Raw genomic sequence first — 20,672 nt, 5'->3', positions numbered from 1 at the left:
TGTAAGGACTGACGTCAATTCTCTCCTCAGGAGTACACTACTGTAAGGACTGACGTCACTTCTCTCCGCAGGAGTACACTACTGTAAGGGTTGATATCACTTCTCTCCGCAGGAGTACACTACTGTAAGGACTGATGTCACTTCTCTCCGCAGGAGTACACTACTTAAGGACTGACGTAACTTCTGTCCGCAGGAGTACACTACTGTAAGGTTTGATATCACTTCTCTCTGCAGGAGTACACTACTGTAAGGACTGACGTAACTTCTCTCCGCAGGAGTACACTACTTAAGGACTGACGTAACTTCTCTCCGCAGGAGTACACTACTGTAAGGATTGTTATGACTTCTCTCCGCAGGAGTACACTACTGTAAGGACTGACGTCACTTCTCTCCGCAGGAGTACACTACTGTAAGGACTGACGTCACTTCTGTCCGCAGGAGTACACTACTGTAAGGGTTGACATCGCTTCTCTCTGCAGGAGTACACTACTGTAAGGGTTGACATCACTTCTCTCCGCAGGAGTACACTACTGTAAGGACTGACATCAATTCTCTCCGCAGGAGTACACTACTGTAAGGGTTGATATCACTTCTCTCCGCAGGAGTACACTACTGTAAGGACTGACGTCACTTCTGTCCGCAGGAGTACACTACTGTAAGGACTGATGTCACTTCTCTCCGCAGGAGTACACTACTGTAAGGACTGATGTCACTTCTCTCCGCAGGAGTACACTACTGTAAGGACTGACGTCACTTCTCTCCGCAGGAGTACACTACTGTAAGGACTGGCGTCACTTCTCTCCGCAGGAGTACACTACTGTAAGGACTGATGTCACTTCTCTCCGCAGGAGTACACTACTGTAAGGACTGATGTCACTTCTCTCCGCAGGAGTACACTACTGTAAGGACTGGCGTCACTTCTCTCCGCAGGAGTACACTACTGTAAGGACTGACGTCACTTCTCTCCGCAGGACTACACTACTGTAAGGACTGGCGTCACCTCTCTCCGCAGGAGTACACTACTGTAAGGACTGACGTCACTTCTCTCCTCAGGAGTACACTACTGTAAGGACTGACGTCACTTCTGTCCGCAGGAGTACAAACTGTAAGGACTGACGTCACTCCTCTCCGCAGGAGTACACTACTGTAAGGACTGATGTCACTTCTCTCCGCAGGAGTACACTACTGTAAGGACTGACGTCACTTCTCTCCGCAGGAGTACACTACTGTAAGGACTGATGTCACTTCTCTCCGCAGGAGTACACTACTGTAAGGACTGACGTCACTTCTCTCCGCAGGAGTACACTACTGTAAGGGTTGATATCACTTCTCTCCGCAGGAGTACACTACTGTAAGGACTGATGTCACTTCTCTCCGCAGGAGTACACTACTGTAAGGACTGACGTCACTTCTCTCTGCAGGAGTACACTACTGTAAGGACTGGCGTCACTTCTCTCCGCAGGAGTACACTACTGTAAGGGTTGACATCACTTCTCTCCGCAGGAGTACACTACTGTAAGGATTGATATGACTTCTCTCCGCAGGAGTACACTACTGTAAGGACTGACGTCACTTCTGTCCGCAGGAGTACACTACTGTAAGGGTTGACATCGCTTCTCTCTGCAGGAGTACACTACTGTAAGGGTTGACATCACTTCTTTCCGCAGGAGTACACTACTGTAAGGACTGACATCAATTCTCTCCGCAGGAGTACACTACTGTAAGGACTGACGTCACTTCTCTCCGCAGGAGTACACTACTGTAAGGACTGACATCAATTCTCTCCGCAGGAGTACACCACTGTAAGGGTTGACGTCACTTCTGTCCGCAGGAGTACACTACTGTAAGGACTGACATCAATTCTCTCCGCAGGAGTACACCACTGTAAGGGTTGACGTCACTTCTGTCCGCAGGAGTACACCACTGTAAGGGTTGACGTCACTTCTGTCCGCAGGAGTACACTACTGTAAGGATGACATCAATTCTCTCCGCAGGAGTACACTACTGTAAGGACTGACGTCACTTCTCTCCGCAGGAGTACACTACTGTAAGGACTGACATCAATTCTCTCCACAGGAGTACACCACTGTAAGGATGACATCACTTCTCTCCGCAGGAGTACACTACTGTAAGGGTTGATATCACTTCTCTCCGCAGGAGTATACTACTGTAAGGACTGACGTCACTTCTGTCCGCAGGAGTACACTACTGTAAGGACTGACGTCACTTCTCTCCGCAGGAGTACACTACTGTAAGGACTGATGTCACTTCTCTCCGCAGGAGTACACTACTGTAAGGACTGACATCACTTCTCTCCGCAGGAGTACACTACTGTAAGGACTGACGTCACTTCTCTCCGCAGGAGTACACCACTGTAAGGTTTGATATCACTTCTCTCTGCAGGAGTACACTACTGTAAGGACTGACGTAACTTCTCTCCGCAGGAGTACACTACTTAAGGACTGACGTCACTTCTCTCCGCAGGAGTACACTACTGTAAGGGCTGACATCACTTCTCTCCGAAGGAGTACACTACTGTAAGGATTGATATGACTTCTCTCCGCAGGAGTACACTACTGTAAGGACTGACGTCACTTCTGTCCGCAGGAGTACACTACTGTAAAGGTTGACATCGCTTCTCTCTGCAGGAGTACACTACTGTAAGGGTTGACATCACTTCTCTCCGCAGGAGTACACTACTGTAAGGACTGACATCAATTCTCTCCGCAGGAGTACACCACTGTAAGGGTTGACGTCACTTCTGTCCGCAGGAGTACACTACTGTAAGGACTGACATCAATTCTCTCCGCAGGAGTACACCACTGTAAGGGTTGACGTCACTTCTGTCCGCAGGAGTACACCACTGTAAGGGTTGACGTCACTTCTGTCCGCAGGAGTACACTACTGTAAAGATGACTTCAATTCTCTCCGCAGGAGTACACTACTGTAAGGACTGACATCAATTCTCTCTGCAGGAGTACACTACTGTAAGGACTGACTTCACTTCTCTCCGCAGGAGTACACTACTGTAAGGATTGATATGACTTCTCTCCGCAGGAGTACACTACTGTAAGGACTGACGTCACTTCTGTCCGCAGGAGTACACTACTGTAAGGGTTGACATCACTTCTCTCCGCAGGAGTACACTACTGTAAGGGTTGATATCACTTCTCTCCGCAGGAGTATACTACTGTAAGGACTGACGTCACTTCTGTCCGCAGGAGTACACTACTGTAAGGACTGACGTCACTTCTCTCCGCAGGAGTACACTACTGTAAGGACTGATGTCACTTCTCTCCGCAGGAGTACACTACTGTAAGGACTGACATCACTTCTCTCCGCAGGAGTACACTACTGTAAGGACTGACGTCACTTCTCTCCGCAGGAGTACACTACTGTAAGGACTGACGTCACTTCTCTCCGCAGGAGTACACTACTGTAAGGACTGATGTCACTTCTCTCCGCAGGAGTACACTACTGTAAGGACTGACGTCACTTCTCTCCGCAGGAGTACACTACTGTAAGGATTGATATGACTTCTCTCCGCAGGAGTACACTACTGTAAGGACTGACGTCACTTCTGTCCGCAGGAGTACACTACTGTAAGGGTTGACATCACTTCTCTCCGCAGGAGTACACTACTGTAAGGACTGACATCAATTCTCTCTGCAGGAGTACACTACTGTAAGGACTGACTTCACTTCTCTCCGCAGGAGTACACTACTGTAAGGATTGATATGACTTCTCTCCGCAGGAGTACACTACTGTAAGGACTGACGTCACTTCTGTCCGCAGGAGTACACTACTGTAAGGGTTGACATCACTTCTCTCCGCAGGAGTACACTACTGTAAGGACTGACATCAATTCTCTCCGCAGGAGTACACTACTGTAAGGGTTGACGTCACTTCTGTCCGCAGGAGTACACTACTCTAAGGACTGACGTCACTTCTGTCCACAGGAGTACACTACTGTAAGGCTTGACGTCACTTCTGTCCGCAGGAGTACACTACTGTAAGGATGACATCACTTCTCTCCGCAGGAGTACACTACTTAAGGACTGACGTCACTTCTCTCCGCAGGAGTACACTACTGTAAGGATTGATATGACTTCTCTCCGCAGGAGTACACTACTGTAAGGACTGACGTCACTTCTGTCCGCAGGAGTACACTACTGTAAGGGTTGACATCACTTCTCTCCGCAGGAGTACACTACTGTAAGGACTGACATCAATTCTCTCTGCAGGAGTACACTACTGTAAGGACTGACTTCACTTCTCTCCGCAGGAGTACACTACTGTAAGGATTGATATGACTTCTCTCCGCAGGAGTACACTACTGTAAGGACTGACGTCACTTCTGTCCGCCGGAGTACACTACTGTAAGGGTTGACATCACTTCTCTCCGCAGGAGTACACTACTGTAAGGGTTGACATCACTTCTGTCCGCAGGAGTACACTACTGTAAGGGTTGACATCACTTCTGTCCGCAGGAGTACACTACTGTAAGGACTGACATCAATTCTCTCCGCAGGAGTACACTACTGTAAGGGTTGACGTCACTTCTGTCCGCAGGAGTACACTACTGTAAGGACTGACGTCACTTCTGTCCACAGGAGTACACTACTGTAAGGGTTGACGTCACTTCTGTCCGCAGGAGTACACTACTGTAAGGATGACATCACTTCTCTCCGCAGGAGTACACTACTGTAAGACTGACGTCACTTCTCTCCGCAGGAGTACACTACCGGAAGTCGTGTGCGTCCTCGGGCGCGTGCCTCATCGCCTCTTCCGGCTACCAGCAGTTCTGCACTGGCCGGCTGAACTCAGTGTGCATTACGTGCTGCAACACGCCGCTGTGTAATGGCCCAAAGAAGAAGCGCCTGCCGCCCTCCGCCGGGACGCCCAGCTACAGGACGACCCACCCACCCCTCCTCTTCTTCCTCCTGCTCCTCCTGCCTTCACTGGTACTTACGACGTAGGGCTACGTGGTGGTCAAATACACATACACACACACACACACACACACACACACACAGTACATGCACGTAGCCCCGTGCAGACCTGTGTAGACCTGACGTTAACGCGTCCTGGTCATCCAGTCACAAGTGGACAGCTCTGACTACGTCACTTCACACCTGGCATGCATCTCCACGTGCGTCTCGATTGACCACTTGTAGTCAGATCTCACTTCCCCGCTCTATATGCAAATAAACCGTGCGTCGCTGTGATGGGGGCGTGGCTTAGCCTCAGCTGCAGGCGTACAGAGGGGGCGTGGCTCGTGGGAGAGCAGCGCACCGGCCCGTGCAAGTGAAGGAATGAAAGACATTATTAAGCAAAGCCTGTTTATCGCCTTCATGTCGACCCCTCCCCGTGTCACATGTCCCAATCACGTAAATGAGCACGTAGAGAACACGAGGAGAGATGCACTTAACAAAATGAGACACCCTGCCTCACTCCACCCTCGCTTTAATGCAACGTCAGTCAGCACGACGTATTCCCATCTGTAAATGATTACTGTCAAATTATGTTGTCATACAAAACCTGAGGTTCTCTTAAAGAATACAATAAACCATCCCATAAATCCACTCTTTTCTCTTATTTCCACCCCACGTTGTTGTGAAGCACAGCAGGTTTTTAAAAAGTGCTGTGTAAATAAACCTTGTTATTCTGATGAGGATGGCGAAGAAGATGCAGATCTGTCTGAAAGCCTTCAGACCCTTGGCCTGATACATTGCATTCAAGAAATGGTGTATTGTGGTTAAATACTCTGCCATTATTACAACGGCGTGGATGCACGTGGCACCAGATAGAGACAATAATGTCTCAGTAATGCGCTGAGGATAATTAATTGAGGGAATCAGGAGCGTCAGGCTCCGCCTTCTTTCAGTTTATGCTCAAAATACGCAGCAACAGTTGAAACTCATTCTTAGACCTCATTACGTGGGGAAATGTGAATGTGCGAACACTAGAGTTTGTCGTTCTCAACCCGAACCCTGTCAGGTTCGACCCGGTCACGTGGGTTCAGGTTCAGAGTATTTAATTATGACAGCGGATTTGAGGGGGTCGGGTCTGCACTGCGGTGGAGCCATGAACCGGAGGCTGAACTGAAGTGTGCAAGTGGGCGGAGGCTCTTCCACCCAGTGGTGGGGCTGTGGGTCACAAATTATAGAAGAGGTAAAGGAAAAATTAAACTGAATCCAGCGCCCGCCTATGTGTCCTTCAGTGCGGCCTGGGACACGTGCGTTTACACTTCAACACTGCAAAAAATGAAATCTTAACAAGTGAAAATATCTTGTATTTGGTACAATAAGTCCAATATTGAGTAGAATTATCTTGAATTATCTTATTCCACTGGCAGATAATTTGGCTTATTTCAAGTTTTTTTTCCCGATTTTGGTCAATTTAATTTTGTTTTAAGAAAACATTTATTCAAAACAAGATTAAATTGACCAAAATCAAACAAAACAACAAAAAAACAACAAAAAATAAGCAAATTATCTGCCAGTGGAATAAGATAATTCAAGATAGTTCTATTCAGTATTGGACTTATTGTACCAAATACAAGATAATTTCATTTGTTAAGAGTTCATTTTTTGCAGTGAATTGCGATGTGGACACGTGCGTCCCAGGCCACCTCAGAATGTGATCTGAGCGATCGGATCTCGAGACGCATTGAGGACGCGTTAATGGGCGCATTCACACCTGTACTGCCAGCTGTCCACTTGTGACTGGCTCACTCAAGACACATGTTAATGCCAGGTGTAAACAGGACGCGCATGCTCTGAGAGCCGCTGCGTCGCACCCTTGGAATACTTTTGATTGGTCAAGACATGTCCCGCCTCTTCGCGGGTCTTCTGCCATTGGTTGCTGTCGGCAGGGAAGGCGGAGCAAAGGAGGACGCTGTGTGAAAACTGACCAATCAAACACAGCGACGTGTGAGAGGGTCGTGACGACAGGAAGGACTTTATTCCGTCATCCGCCACCAGAGGGACACAGAGAGACACTTTTCTTCGGCTGTTCCCTTGTTTGTCTCTTTTAAACACGTTATGGATTGAGAGGAACCTGGATAACTTTCATTATTTAAGTTCTTTCATTTAAGTTAAAATTCGCTTCATGTAGCTGCGAATGTTAATTACTATTATTTGATGTTAATTGATGTTAATTGATGTTGCTGTTGTCTCTGACAATGATCCATAGTCTCCCTTCGTTTAGAGGAGAGCTGTTTTCATTTGGTGGCAGATCTTCAGTCTTGTCGTCTAGGTGCAGTCTGGAATTGTGTTTTGTTTCCTCTGTCTTGTGTTCTTGAGTCGTGCTTCAGATTTACTGAACCTGAAACCTGCATGAAAGAGAAGGGGGAGGCTGAACAAAGACGACCTCTTCTTTACCGTCATTCATAACATGTGGAGTAAGGAAAATCCATATTTTAAAAGCCAAACAAACATTTATTCTGCTGGAATAATCAGAGCGAAGTATTATGTCAGTAATACACGATGTTACACAACGAACCCAAACAAGTGTGGCGTCTTCTTCTGATCTGATTCTTCTGATCTGATTCTTCTGGTCTGATTCTTCTGGTCTGATTCGTCTGGTCTGATTCTTCTGATCTGATTCGTCTGGTCTGATTCTCCTGGTCTGATTCTTCTGATCTGATTCTTCTGGTCTGATTCGTCTGGTCTGATTCTTCTGATCTGATTCTTCTGATCTGATTCTTCTGGTCTGATTCTTCTGGTCTGATTCGTCTGGTCTGATTCTTCTGGTCTGATTCGTCTGATCTGATTCGTCTGGTCTGATTCTTCTGGTCTGATTCTTCTGGTCTGATTCGTCTGGTCTGATTCTTCTGGTCTGATTCTTCTGATCTGATTCTTCTGGTCTGATTCTTCTGGTCTGATTCTTCTGGTCTGATTCGTCTGGTCTGATTCTTCTGGTCTGATTCGTCTGGTCTGATTCTTCTGATCTGATTCTTCTGGTCTGATTCTTCTGGTCTGATTCGTCTGGTCTGATTCTTCTGGTCTGATTCTTCTGGTCTGATTCTTCTGATCTGATTCGTCTGGTCTGATTGTTCTGATCTGATTGTTCTGGTCTGATTGTTCTGGTCTGATTCGTCTGGTCTGATGCTTCTGATCTGATTCGTCTGGTCTGATTCTTCTGATCTGATTTTTCTGGTCCTATTCCTCTGGTCTGATTCTTGTGATCTGACATGTCATGGCAAACAGCAGGGAGCGCTACACATTATATGGGGGATTCTTCAATTTGGAGCACTTTTGGCTTTTGAAATTTGAAAAAATAAATTTCTTTTAAATCTGTTTTTTCTTTTTCAAATGCTCTATTAAGTGGTCTGGAACAAATATCTTAGCATAGCTTTGATCATCCAAGAAAATAAGTTTGATGTTATGATGCTTTTTTCAAAGTTGTAACAGCAAAATGTGATGTAATGACACGTGATGGTCATGACAATGTTCACTTTTTGGAGAAAAAGTTGGCTAAGTCTTAGACTTGCTCAGCTAACTTCTTAGCTAGCATACAATGTACAATCAATACACGTGAATAAAGTGAGGTTTCTTATTTCTGAACTAAAATACTCAACTAGTAACGTGTTTGGTAATAACCATCTTGTCAGATCAGGACATATAAACCTTCACGTTACTACATGTGTAATAACCATCCTGTCAGATCAGGACATATAAACCTTCACGTTACTACATGTGTAATAACCATCCTGTCAGATCAGGACATATACACCTTCACATTACTACATGTGTAATAACCATCCTGTCAGATCAGGACATATACACCTTCACATTACTACATGTGTAATAACCATCCTGTCAGATCAGGACATATAAACCTTCACATTACTACATGTGTAATAACCATCCTGTCAGATCAGGACATATACACCTTCACATTACTACATGTGTAATAACCATCCTGTCAGATCAGGACATATACACCTTCACATTACTACATGTGTAATAACCATCCTGTCAGATCAGGACATATACACCTTCACATTACTACATGTGTAATAACCATCCTGTCAGATCAGGAAATATACACCTTCACATTACTACATGTGTAATAACCATCCTGTCAGATCAGGACATATACACCTTCACATTACTACATGTGTAATAACCATCCTGTCAGATCAGGACATATACACCTTCACATTACTACATGTGTAATAACCATCCTGTCAGATCAGGACATATACACCTTCACATTACTACATGTGTAATAACCATCCTGTCAGATCAGGACATATACACCTTCACATTACTACATGTGTAATAACCATCCTGTCAGATCAGGACATATACACCTTCACATTACTACATGTGTAATAACCATCCTGTCAGATCAGGACATATACACCTTATCATTACATTTGTGCACATGAAAAAGTCACGCTTCTGTCGCGACTGCTCATGAGCCTCTGTAACTTCCCGTTTCCATGGCAACCACGTTGTTTGAAAAAACGTCGTTGCTCTAAAATGTTGGGTGTGATGTAATGACAGATGTGTGAGGGACAGCGACATTTAACTACAAAACTGCAAATTGCACATATACAAACCATATGAATGGGAAATATGTCTTTTTAAACTATCATGAGAAAATGCAAAGTAAAGCTTTAATAAATTTCATCATTTTTATGACTTTATTACAGAGGGGAAGTTAAAAGCCTGGGTTGGGGACAAGCCCAAAACAGTGAAATTCTGGCCCATTTGAATTTTCAACAGACTGAAAAAGCGTTAAAATGTCATCACTGATACACATGTGTATTCTCATAGCGAACACAACTTAGTGTAACCTATTTTCTGGACTTGCCTGTTAGTGATTTTAAGTTCCTGTTATAAGCTGTTGCCACAGTATATGCCTTGAGCTCTTATTCTGAAGGCTGGAGAGAGAGCGGAAGTGCTGTACGCAGTGTTGTTGCTGTGGAGTTCTGTTGGGGGAAGAATCCAAATAAAGTGGTCCTCGTGTGAAAGTGGAACCTCCGTATTTGTTATTTTATAGTTTCATACATAGAGTATAGGCGACACCCTCGGCTACATGGGTGGCAGCGGTGGGATCCGGAAGTGTGCAGATCCTCAGAAGGCTCTTCGGAGCGCCGGAAGAACAAAGTGCGAGGGCGCGCTTCCGGGGAGGGTGACGACTGTAAACTAATAATAAGACACGTTAGCCCTTAGCTAACGGGTCGGACCCTTTAGCCGAGCGGTTAGTGACGTCGCCCTGTGGTGCAGTAGACTCCGTATCGAATCCCGCACCGAGCAAGAAAATAACCGGTTGCAGTAACTATAACAAATACAATAGTTGTTTTTTAATGCCCCCCCCCCCCGAAACTTTACCCTGGGGACAGAAAACACCCAATATATGGTCGCGGGGAGACTGGAGCCTATCCCGGCAGTCATGGGATAGGCTCCCATGTGTCCCATGTGTAGCAGCATGTGTCCCCGTCAGGCGGGGAGACACTCTGAACAGGCCGCCATACTATCGCACAAGGCCGACACACACACACGCACACACACACGCACGCACGCACACACACACACACACACACACACACACGCACACACACACGCACACACACACACACACGCCTATTCGGCGGGGGGCAACCACCGCAGCGCGGACGCGAACCCGTGTCGCCCGCACCGCGGGAGACATCGCTGACCGCTCGACTACAGGGTCCGGCCAGCCAGCCAGCCAGCCAGCCAGCCAGCCAGCCAGGAAGGGAGGGAGGGAGGGAGGGACGGGCTAACGTGTCTACTGATCCACGCACGTTGCACTACATGTATGATGTTACAGTGAGGCTGGTAGCGTGGCTCAGAAAAGCTGGCCTGTGCAAGTCATTGGCCGTCCGTCTCGTTGTCGGAGAGCCACGCGTCTCCGGGAAGAGGAGCGGAGGAGGACCAGAGGAGCGGAGGAGCGGAGGAGGGGCGGAGGGGGAGGGGCGGAGGAGCACGGCCATGTTGTCACCTCTGCTCAGTTCAGCCGCCACACCTCCCTTGTCCATGCGTCCTCCGCTCATATTTGAACTTGGTCGCCCTAAACGTTCCGTAAAAGTAAAGATGGGGGTGAAGCCTCTCCAAGAGGGGACACCGCCTGGGCATCAGCCATTCTTCATGTCGTGCATAAACAGCCACCTTTTACAGCCCACTTAAAGTATACGGGTACTAGAGCGTTAACTCCCAACGAGCCAGGCTGGGTCTGACCCTCAGCGCGTGCCGTCATCTCGCGAGAGAGCGCCATTTTCTCCCCCGGCGGAGAAAGCGGGAAGGGGAGTGTGCGGAGTCACCGAGCTACGAACCCTGCTTGATGAATAAGAGAACGGTTATCAAGTCCAGCTAGATTATCGGTTGCTCTCAGTTCTGTTCTGTTCGGTTCTGTTCGGAAGGTTTTGAACTCTTCTTGTCGGGTTGTGTGTTTTTTTACGCTGGGAGCTCCGGTGAGGTGGATTAGCTGCTCTAGTAGCATTGCTAGTAGCAGTTTGGCTAGTTTAAGAGAAGATGAGCATTCAGCTAACGGGCGTGAAATCAAGCTAAAACCGCTCGGAGTAGTCAGACGGTGTGTTGAACGGTACTACAACGTATTTCGGGTGTATACGGTATGTGTGTTCATGTATTTATGGGTTGTATTCATGCTAGTATGCGGGATGTAGTTGTGCTGCTGCTTGTCAGCTCCTGTGTGAGGGGTGACGTTGTTATGTCATATGAGAGATGGGCAACGTATTTCCGTTATGAGCAATGCCGTGCTTCACTCATATCTAATTAGCTTGGGGTGGAACACTATAATAATGATAATAATGATAATAATATAAAAAACCTAGGCAATAGGGTTGTGAAATTGAGTTTTGAGGAAGTGGACTAGATTTCATTTGAAAAATAGACTGTGTGAGGATTTGGCTAATTTATTCTGTACTGTACATGCAGACTGGTTTTGTAGCTTGGATCAACTCTTAGCTGAAACAAGATGGCGAGCCAGTCCCAGTGGTGAAGCCTTCTGAGGGAAACCTGGAAGCGGTGTGGCCAGATGCATCGGGTCCCAGTAACAGCACTGACACAACGGATTCGCAAGGAATTGCCAGATAAGGAATAATCCCACTAAATTATCCTACCCGGGTCGTGAAACACTTAGAGAAACAAAGACACACTAAGTGCATTTCATTTCATTTCATTTTATTTTGTGGTTACGAGAGCTCTTTTCATTCTTTTCCCCCCCAATTTTCCTAAATTATAAGCAATGTTGAGTGCATTGTAATAAACCTGCCAACTGTTTCGTTTACCACTCAGTCTTTTCATATTTACGCCTCAGAGCCCAGGTAAACTAAGGAGCATCCTAGCCTAAATGAATACACGTGCTATACGTTCCTCTCTTTCCTAAGTTTAGTCAGAATCTTCTTTAGACGAAACCTCTCCTGTTTACTGAGCTCTTCATATCCAACCGTTTTTCTACTCCTCATAACAGAGTTAACAAACCTGTCCACATCAGAGAAGAATCTGCTACTTCCACACACGGTCTGCCACACATTTCATCAAGGAAGTAATTAATAATGATAATGGACGTCCACAGTGCTGTTGTTTTGTGTTTTTCTTGCCCTTGTGTGTGTGTTTAAGTGGGGGAGTACTGCTGGTGTCGTGCATGGCTACTGCTTCTCCCTCTCGTAGCCCCCTTCCCCTCCACCCCTGTATATCTTCTCCCTCTCGTAGCCCCCTTCCCCTCCACCCCTGTATATCTTCTCCCTCTCGTAGCCCCCTTCCCCTCCACCCCTGTATATCTTCTCCCTCTCGTAGCCCCCTTCCCATCCACCCCTGTATGTCTTCTCCCTCTGGTAGCCCCCTTCCCATCCACCCACGTATATCTTCTCCCTCTCGTAGCCCCCTTCCCATCCACCCCTGTATGTCTTCTCCCTCTGGTAGCTCCCTTCCCATCCACCCACGTATATCTTCTCCCTCTCGTAGCCCCCTTCCCCTCCACCCCTGTATGTCTTCTCCCTCTGGTAGCTCCCTTCCCATCCACCCACGTATATCTTCTCCCTCTCGTAGCCCCCTTCCCCTCCACCCCTGTATGTCTTCTCCCTCTCGTAGCCTCCTTCCCATCCACCCACGTATATCTTCTCCCTCTCGTAGCTCCCTTCCCATCCACCCCTGTATGTCTTCTCCCTCTGGTAGCCCCCTTCCCATCCACCCCTGTATGTCTTCTCCCTCTCGTAGCCCCCTTCCCCTCCACCCCTGTATGTCTTCTCTCTCTCGTAGCCCCCTTCCCATCCACCCGCGTATGTCTTCTCCCTCTCGTAGCTCCCTTCCCCTCCACCCCTGTATATCTTCTCCCTCTCGTAGCTCCCTTCCCCTCCACCCGCGTATGTCTTCTCCCTCTCGTAGCTCCCTTCCCCTCCACCCCTGTATGTCTTCTCCCTCTCGTAGCCCCCTTCCCCTCCACCCCTGTATGTCTTCTCCCTCTTGTAGCCCCCTTCCCCTCCACCCCTGTATGTCTTCTCCCTCTCGTAGCCCCCTTCCCATCCACCCCTGTATGTCTTCTCCCTCTCGTAGCCCCCTTCCCCTCCACCCCTGTATGTCTTCTCCCTCTCGTAGCTCCCTTCCCATCCACCCCTGTATGTCTTCTCCCTCTCGTAGCCCCCTTCCCATCCACCCCTGTATGTCTTCTCCCTCTCGTAGCTCCCTTCCCCTCCACCCCTGTATATCTTCTCCCTCTCGTAGCTCCCTTCCCCTCCACCCGCGTATGTCTTCTCCCTCTCGTAGCTCCCTTCCCCTCCACCCCTGTATGTCTTCTCCCTCTCGTAGCCCCCTTCCCCTCCACCCCTGTATGTCTTCTCCCTCTTGTAGCCCCCTTCCCCTCCACCCCTGTATGTCTTCTCCCTCTCGTAGCCCCCTTCCCATCCACCCCTGTATGTCTTCTCCCTCTCGTAGCCCCCTTCCCCTCCACCCCTGTATGTCTTCTCCCTCTCGTAGCCCCCTTCCCCTCCACCCCTGTTTGTCTTCTCCCTCTCGTAGCCCCCTTCCCATCCACCCCTGTATGTCTGTTGTGTTTATCTGTTGTCTTGTTTCACCCCGTTTATTGTAAAGCCACTTTGAATGTTAGAAAAGCGCTATATAAGATTGATTTATTATTATTATTAATCTTTAATCAATATGACTGCTTTTCACCTTGTGACACAATATCAGTAAACCGTGATAGGCTGTCCTCCTCTAACATTTCCTCATCTGTATTTCCAGCGTTTTCTCAGTGTGACTCACCTGTTGCAGAGACCTGACTCTCAGCCTCAGCTGGGTGACTGTCTCTCACTGGTTCTGTCTGTCCTCCGTCTCTGCATACATCCACATCCTGTGCTTCAGTACCACTTAGATTACTGGCATGTCATTAGTGGTGTTCTGCTCAGTTGTTTAATTTCCCTTCATACCAGGCTGTGGATCACCGGTTGCGGTATCTCCCGCTGCCTGTGGTATATCCCGTTGCCTGCTGCGCTGTTTGCAGGTTACCACTCTCAGCAGCGCCTCCAGGCTGCGGCTCACCTGAACTACTGCCCACTGTGGGCTCCCTGTGCAGACAGGATGAACGTTTGTGGCCGACATCGCCACACTCAAAACATTTCATGCGGCCAGAACTTGCATACATAGTGTAGAAACTGTTTTCATATTTTACTCTAAATGACACTTGTAGATGTTCTGAGGAATCATTAAAATACATGAACACCTGTCTCGTTGTTACATTGGAGTGGAAGAGTCAAATGGCTGAAGATGGATTACAACACTGCTATCTAGCGGTTGTGGGGTTACACACAACACAAAATGTTTGTCACGAAGCTTTACATGTAAACAAAAATCCATATAGGGGTTTTGAGAATCGATGCATTATCACAAAAGATAATATCACGATACTCGTGTGTATCGATATTTTCTTACACCCCTACACCTGACACGGCAATAAGTTTCGATGGCACAAATAATGGTGAGACGGCTACAAACAGATCATCTAGAGCCAGGCCCTTCTCAACCAGCAGTGGACCAGGCGCTCCTGTCGGACAAAAGCCACCACAGCTTTATTCATCCGAGAGCCATGTGTTATATTCTCATAGCCGACCTGTTCTCCTGCAGCCAGGAGAACCTGTTCGACAGTGTACTATGAGTCAGCCACCACTCTAACCCCGTGTCTGATAGATAGGAGAGGCGAACCCTCACCAGGGAGGGACGCCATACTGCACACCACCAAACTCCGACCAGCTACTACTAGTCACTTTCCAACAACCAGCAACAAAGGAAAAGAAAATTCCTCTTACCTTGTAGAGAAGAAAAGTAGCAGAAAAACAGTGAATTATCCCAAAAAACACTCAAGCTCATTCAAAACCCTCACTCGCGCTCACACACCAACCTCCCAGCATGCAGTGCAGAGAGAGAGAGAAATTTGACATTTTCAGCCAAAAACACAAAGGGTTACCCCATTGGGCTTTTTTTGCTGACAATTTGGATTTGATCAGATTTTCACCAAATTTGCTCTCCAAGAGTAGGGGGAAATAGATTAAGACAGAAGAACAGGAATTTCAAGCTTCACAACTTTGTTCCCATGTTGCCCTCTTGTGGCCGAGAGAAGACAGACACTACACCACACAAGCCTCGAGCCACCCTCCCCCTGAGCACCCGTTTGATCGCCTGCAGATGACGTCATTGAGCTAACGCCATATGAGGGGGAAAATATTGTGTTGTGATTGTTATCTTCTTTAAATGGGTTGAAGTTTCCCTGCAGCAAAGGCAGATGCCTCCACAGGACCAGAGGTGCTAGTAAGAGAGATTATTCCCAGAATGGGAATGCCATGGAAGATCAGCAATGATATCGGGATGCATTTTGTAAATAGTGCTATTAAAAAACAACTTTCAACGTTTTTGGATATAGAGGCAACAACGTGCCTGTCATCCACAGAGTGGTGGAACAGTTGAGAGAGAAAATGGGATGATTAAAAATAAACTGCCCAGATGTGACGAGAGAGGATTCACATGGATAGAAGCGTCGTTAGTGCTGATGGCTGTTAGAGCAAGAGGAAGGGTTTGGGTTGCATGTGCAGGAAAAATGGGCTCGGGTGGGTGGACTGAGTTTGGGCTGGTTCTCCTTGTTTTGGGCGGGATTTTAACCATGCCCAGCCACCTGCGGCTTACCCGATAAACATCACGAGCTTTAGTGTTTTAGTGACGTCACCTCTTTGCGCCTGCACTGGTGAACTTGTGTTGGTCAGCTTTTGGTGGAGAGCATTTTCCCAAGTGCCATTTCTTAAAGATGACACATGTTTAACAACGGAATGGGTGGATATCTGCCCCCCACAGCTGCTGGGGAGCTTTGACTCCCAGTGGCGGTGTGGCAAGATTTACCGAGGAAGCCAGTTGTCAGCTTGGTATGGAGATCATATCGCCATATGATAGAGATTAAATCTACACATCATCACATGGCAATATCATAGTTACTTGATTTCCCAAACCATAATAAATGAGGGCATTTACTGGGGTAATGCTTCTGATTGATGCTGACAGCCCATTCCTCAGGGACCATAGCATTTACAAAGTTTTTATGGACGACAAAACAACACGATGTGCTATTATTTCTCTCTCCAAATACTGTACAACAGCACATACAAACTTCTCATGGCTGTTAGCACTAGATGAATTATGTGTACACCTCTGTGAGGGCACATCTCCAACAATATAACTGTAATCAGCAACAAACAACAACGCCGTTGCTCTATAAGTTGCACACATAATCCACATACCAGATCTATACATGCTTAAATGTGATGCTGCTTCTGAGTTTCTTCTCATCGTCTAAACAATAGCCACACAGCTGAAGGGTTTCAGACACACCCATTTGCATATAGATATCACAATTAATTGGGTATACAATGGGGTAGACCTACCGCTCTGTTGCTGCTCAAAAGCAAGCTTAGTAAAGTCTTTTTTTTGGGGGGGGGGTTCTCCCCAATTGTACCCAGACAATTACCCCACTCTTCCAAGCCGTCCAGGTCTCTGCTCCACACCTTTTGCCGATCCGGGTAGGGTTGCAGACTACCACGTCTCCTCCCATATATGTGGAGTCACCAGCCGCCTTTTCACCTGACGGTGAGGAGTTTCACCAGGGGGACGTAGCACATGGGAGGATCATGCTATTCCCCCCAGTTCCCCCTCCCCCCTGAACAGGTGCCCCGACAGACCAGTGGAGGCACTAGTGCAGTGACCAGGACACATACCCACATCCGGCTTCCCAACCGCAGACACGGCCAATTGTGTCTGTAGGGAGGCTCGACCAAGCCGGAGGTAACACAGGGATTCGAGCCGACAAGCTGCGTGTTGTAGGCAACGGAATAGACCACCACGCCACTGGGATGCCCCCATTTACTGCAAATGAACCCATCCTAGCTTTGATCTGTGTAGATAGGAGCAGTGGGCTGCTGCCTTCATGCCGCGCCCAGGGACCGACCCCTGTTGTTTTCCCATTGCCTCGGTCAGGAGCACAGACAGGAGTATTAACCCTAACATGCATGTTTCTTTTGGTGGTGGGAGGAAACCGGAGCACCCAGAGAAAACCCACTGCAGACACGGGGAGAACATGCAAACTCCACACAGTGGACAACCTGGGAAGACCCCCAAGGTTGGACAACCCTGGGGTTCAAACCCAGGACCTTCTTGTTGTGAGGCGACCACTAACCACTGGGCTACCGTGCCATGTGTGTAGTGTATACTTCTGGTACATGAGATGATATAGTGTAATATAGGGGGAGTATATAGCATTGTTTATGGGCATGATGGGTTGTGCTGTGGTATATGGTATAGTGCAGTGGTTCTCAACCTTTTTGGGGTCCTGGACCCCCTGCGTATTTTTGATCTACCCTGAGGACCCCTCCACCTGATCTTGGGGGAGGGGGGTTGCAATTTGATAGAAACAGTAGAAACTGCATTTTAAATTGCATTATAGCATTTATTCACTCTTTGGGGCAAAAATAAGAGCTTTCAGTTGTAACTTAGATATAGTTAACAAAACAGAATTCTTATGCAGTAACTTTCAGATATATGTAACAAAACAGAATATGTATTCAGTAACTTTCAGATATATGTAACAAAACAGAATATGTATTCAGTAACTTTCAGTTATATGTAACAACAGAATATGTATTCAGTAACTTTCAGATATATGTAACAAAACAGAATATGTATTCAGTAACTTTCCGATATATGTAACAAAACAGAATATGTATTCAGTAACTTTCAGATATATGTAACAAAACAGAATATGTATTCAGTAACTTTCAGTTATATGTAACAACAGAATATGTATTCAGTAACTTTCAGATATATGTAACAACACAGAATATGTATTCAGTAACTTTCAGATATATGTAACAAAACAGAATATGTATTCAGTAACTTTCAGATATATGTAACAACACAGAATATGTATTCAGTAACTTTCAGATATATGTAACAACACAGAATATGTATTCAGTAACTTTCACATATATGTAACAAAACAGAATATGTATTCAGTAACTTTCAGATATATGTAACAAAACAGAATATGTATTCAGTAACTTTCAGATATATGTAACAACACAGAATATGTATTCAGTAACTTTCAGATATATGTAACAAAACAGAATATGTATTCAGCAACTTTCAGATATATGTAACAAAACAGAATATGTATTCAGTAACTTTCAGATATATGTAACAAAACAGAATATGTATTCAGTAACTTTCAGATATATGTAACAAAACAGAATATGTATTCAGTAACTTTCAGATGTATGTAACAAAACAGAATATGTATTCAGTAACTTTCAGTTATATGTAACAACAGAATATGTATTCAGTAACTTTCAGATGTATGTAACAACACAGAATATGTATTCAGTAACTTTCAGTTATATGTAACAACAGAATATGTATTCAGTAACTTTCAGATATATGTAACAACACAGAATATGTATTCAGTAACTTTCAGATATATGTAACAACACAGAATATGTATTCAGTAACTTTCAGATATATGTAACAAAACAGAATATGTATTCAGCAACTTTCAGATATATGTAACAAAACAGAATATGTATTCAGCAACTTTCAGATATATGTAACAAAACAGAATATGTATTCAGTAACTTTCAGATATATGTAACAAAACAGAATATGTATTCAGTTACTTTCAGTTATATGTAACAACAGAATATGTATTCAGTAACTTTCACATATATGTAACAAAACAGAATATGTATTCAGTAACTTTCAGATATATGTAACAAAACAGAATATGTATTCAGTAACTTTCAGATATATGTAACAAAACAGAATATGTATTCAGTAACTTTCAGATATATGTAACAAAACAGAATATGTATTCAGTAACTTTCAGATATATGTAACAAAACAGAATATGTATTCAGTAACTTTCAGATATATGTAACAAAACAGAATATGCATTCAGTAACTTTCAGATATATGTAACAAAACAGAATATGTATTCAGTAACTTTCAGATATATGTAACAAAACAGAATATATATTCAGTAACTTTCAGATATATGTAACAAAACAGAATATGTATTCAGTAACTTTCAGATATATGTAACAAAACAGAATATGTATTCAGTAACTTTCAGATATATGTAACAAAACAGAATATGTATTCAGTAACTTTCAGATATATGTAACAAAACAGAATATGTATTCAGTAACTTTCAGATATATGTAACAACAGAATTTTTATGCAGTAACTTTTAACAATGCAAACAGGAGCGAGATCTCTTATTAAAATACAATAAATTACACTTGTGAAACAGATGTAATTAGAGAAAAAAGTCCTGTTACCCTTTATAGTTTAGGTAGATAAAGGTCTCAGTCACATTTGAGTAAAATAATCCTATTTCTATAAATGTCATAGGATCTTTTTTTAAAGATATTTTATTTTCACGGACCCCTTGCAATTACACCACGGACCACTAGGGGTCCGCGGACCCCCGGTTGAGAAACACTGGTATAGTGTCTGGGCAATACAGTATACGTATAAGCAATCTGGTAAAATCTATGGGCATAGGTTGTTTATTATTCAACCATGAGAAAATTCTGTATAATAGTGACATTCCTGTTGTGCATACATGCTTGCCTCCAATGTGCTGTTGTTCCATTTCTTTCTCTTTTTTTTGTTTTGTTTTCTTTCTCTTTTTTTTGTTTTGTGTGAGTGATGTCTGCAAGTGCTAGAAGCTGCTGTGTACTGTGCATTGGCATACTTGGCCAATAAAGCTGATTGTGATTCAATGCGGCAGCTTCAGTGTACCCCGTCAGGGACCTCTGGTGGTGCTGGTGAGCCCAACAGTTGTATCTGCTGGGGGGGCACTGTTTCCCGTGTTGGCCACTGCCTGGGGTGGGCATCCCTGCCTGGTTTTTACGATCAGTGATAATAATCATTACATTTATATAGCACTTTTCTAGACACCCAAAGCGCTTCGCATTGAAGGGAGTAACTCACTTCAACCACCGCCAACGTGTAGCACCACCTGGGTGGTGCACGGCAGCCATTTTGCACCAGAACATTCACCACACATCAGCTTGAGGTGGAGGGGGAGGAATCATTGAGCCAATTACATGGGGGGATGATTAGGTGGCCAGAGGGAGAGAGCCAGGT

The 20,672-nt window shown here is 45.5% G+C and overlaps 1 protein-coding gene across 1 annotated transcript in view; it reads left to right on the top strand.

Annotated features, from left to right (window-relative positions):
• LOC130131742 (ly6/PLAUR domain-containing protein 1-like) overlaps positions 1-4,979 on the top strand; it is a 9,220-nt gene extending 4,241 nt beyond the window's left edge. Inside the window, exon 3 of the mRNA XM_056301542.1 lies at positions 4,735-4,979. Within this exon, the coding sequence (XP_056157517.1) occupies positions 4,735-4,979 (245 nt within the window). The remainder of the gene's footprint in view (positions 1-4,734) is intronic.
• The last annotated feature ends 15,693 nt before the right edge of the window (positions 4,980-20,672 follow it).

Source organism: Lampris incognitus, chromosome 21 (genome assembly GCF_029633865.1).
Source record: "Lampris incognitus isolate fLamInc1 chromosome 21, fLamInc1.hap2, whole genome shotgun sequence".
Lineage (NCBI taxonomy): Eukaryota > Metazoa > Chordata > Actinopteri > Lampriformes > Lampridae > Lampris > Lampris incognitus.
The sequence above is the reverse complement of the archived record's forward strand: the minus strand, read 5'-3'. Positions and strand labels throughout refer to the sequence as shown.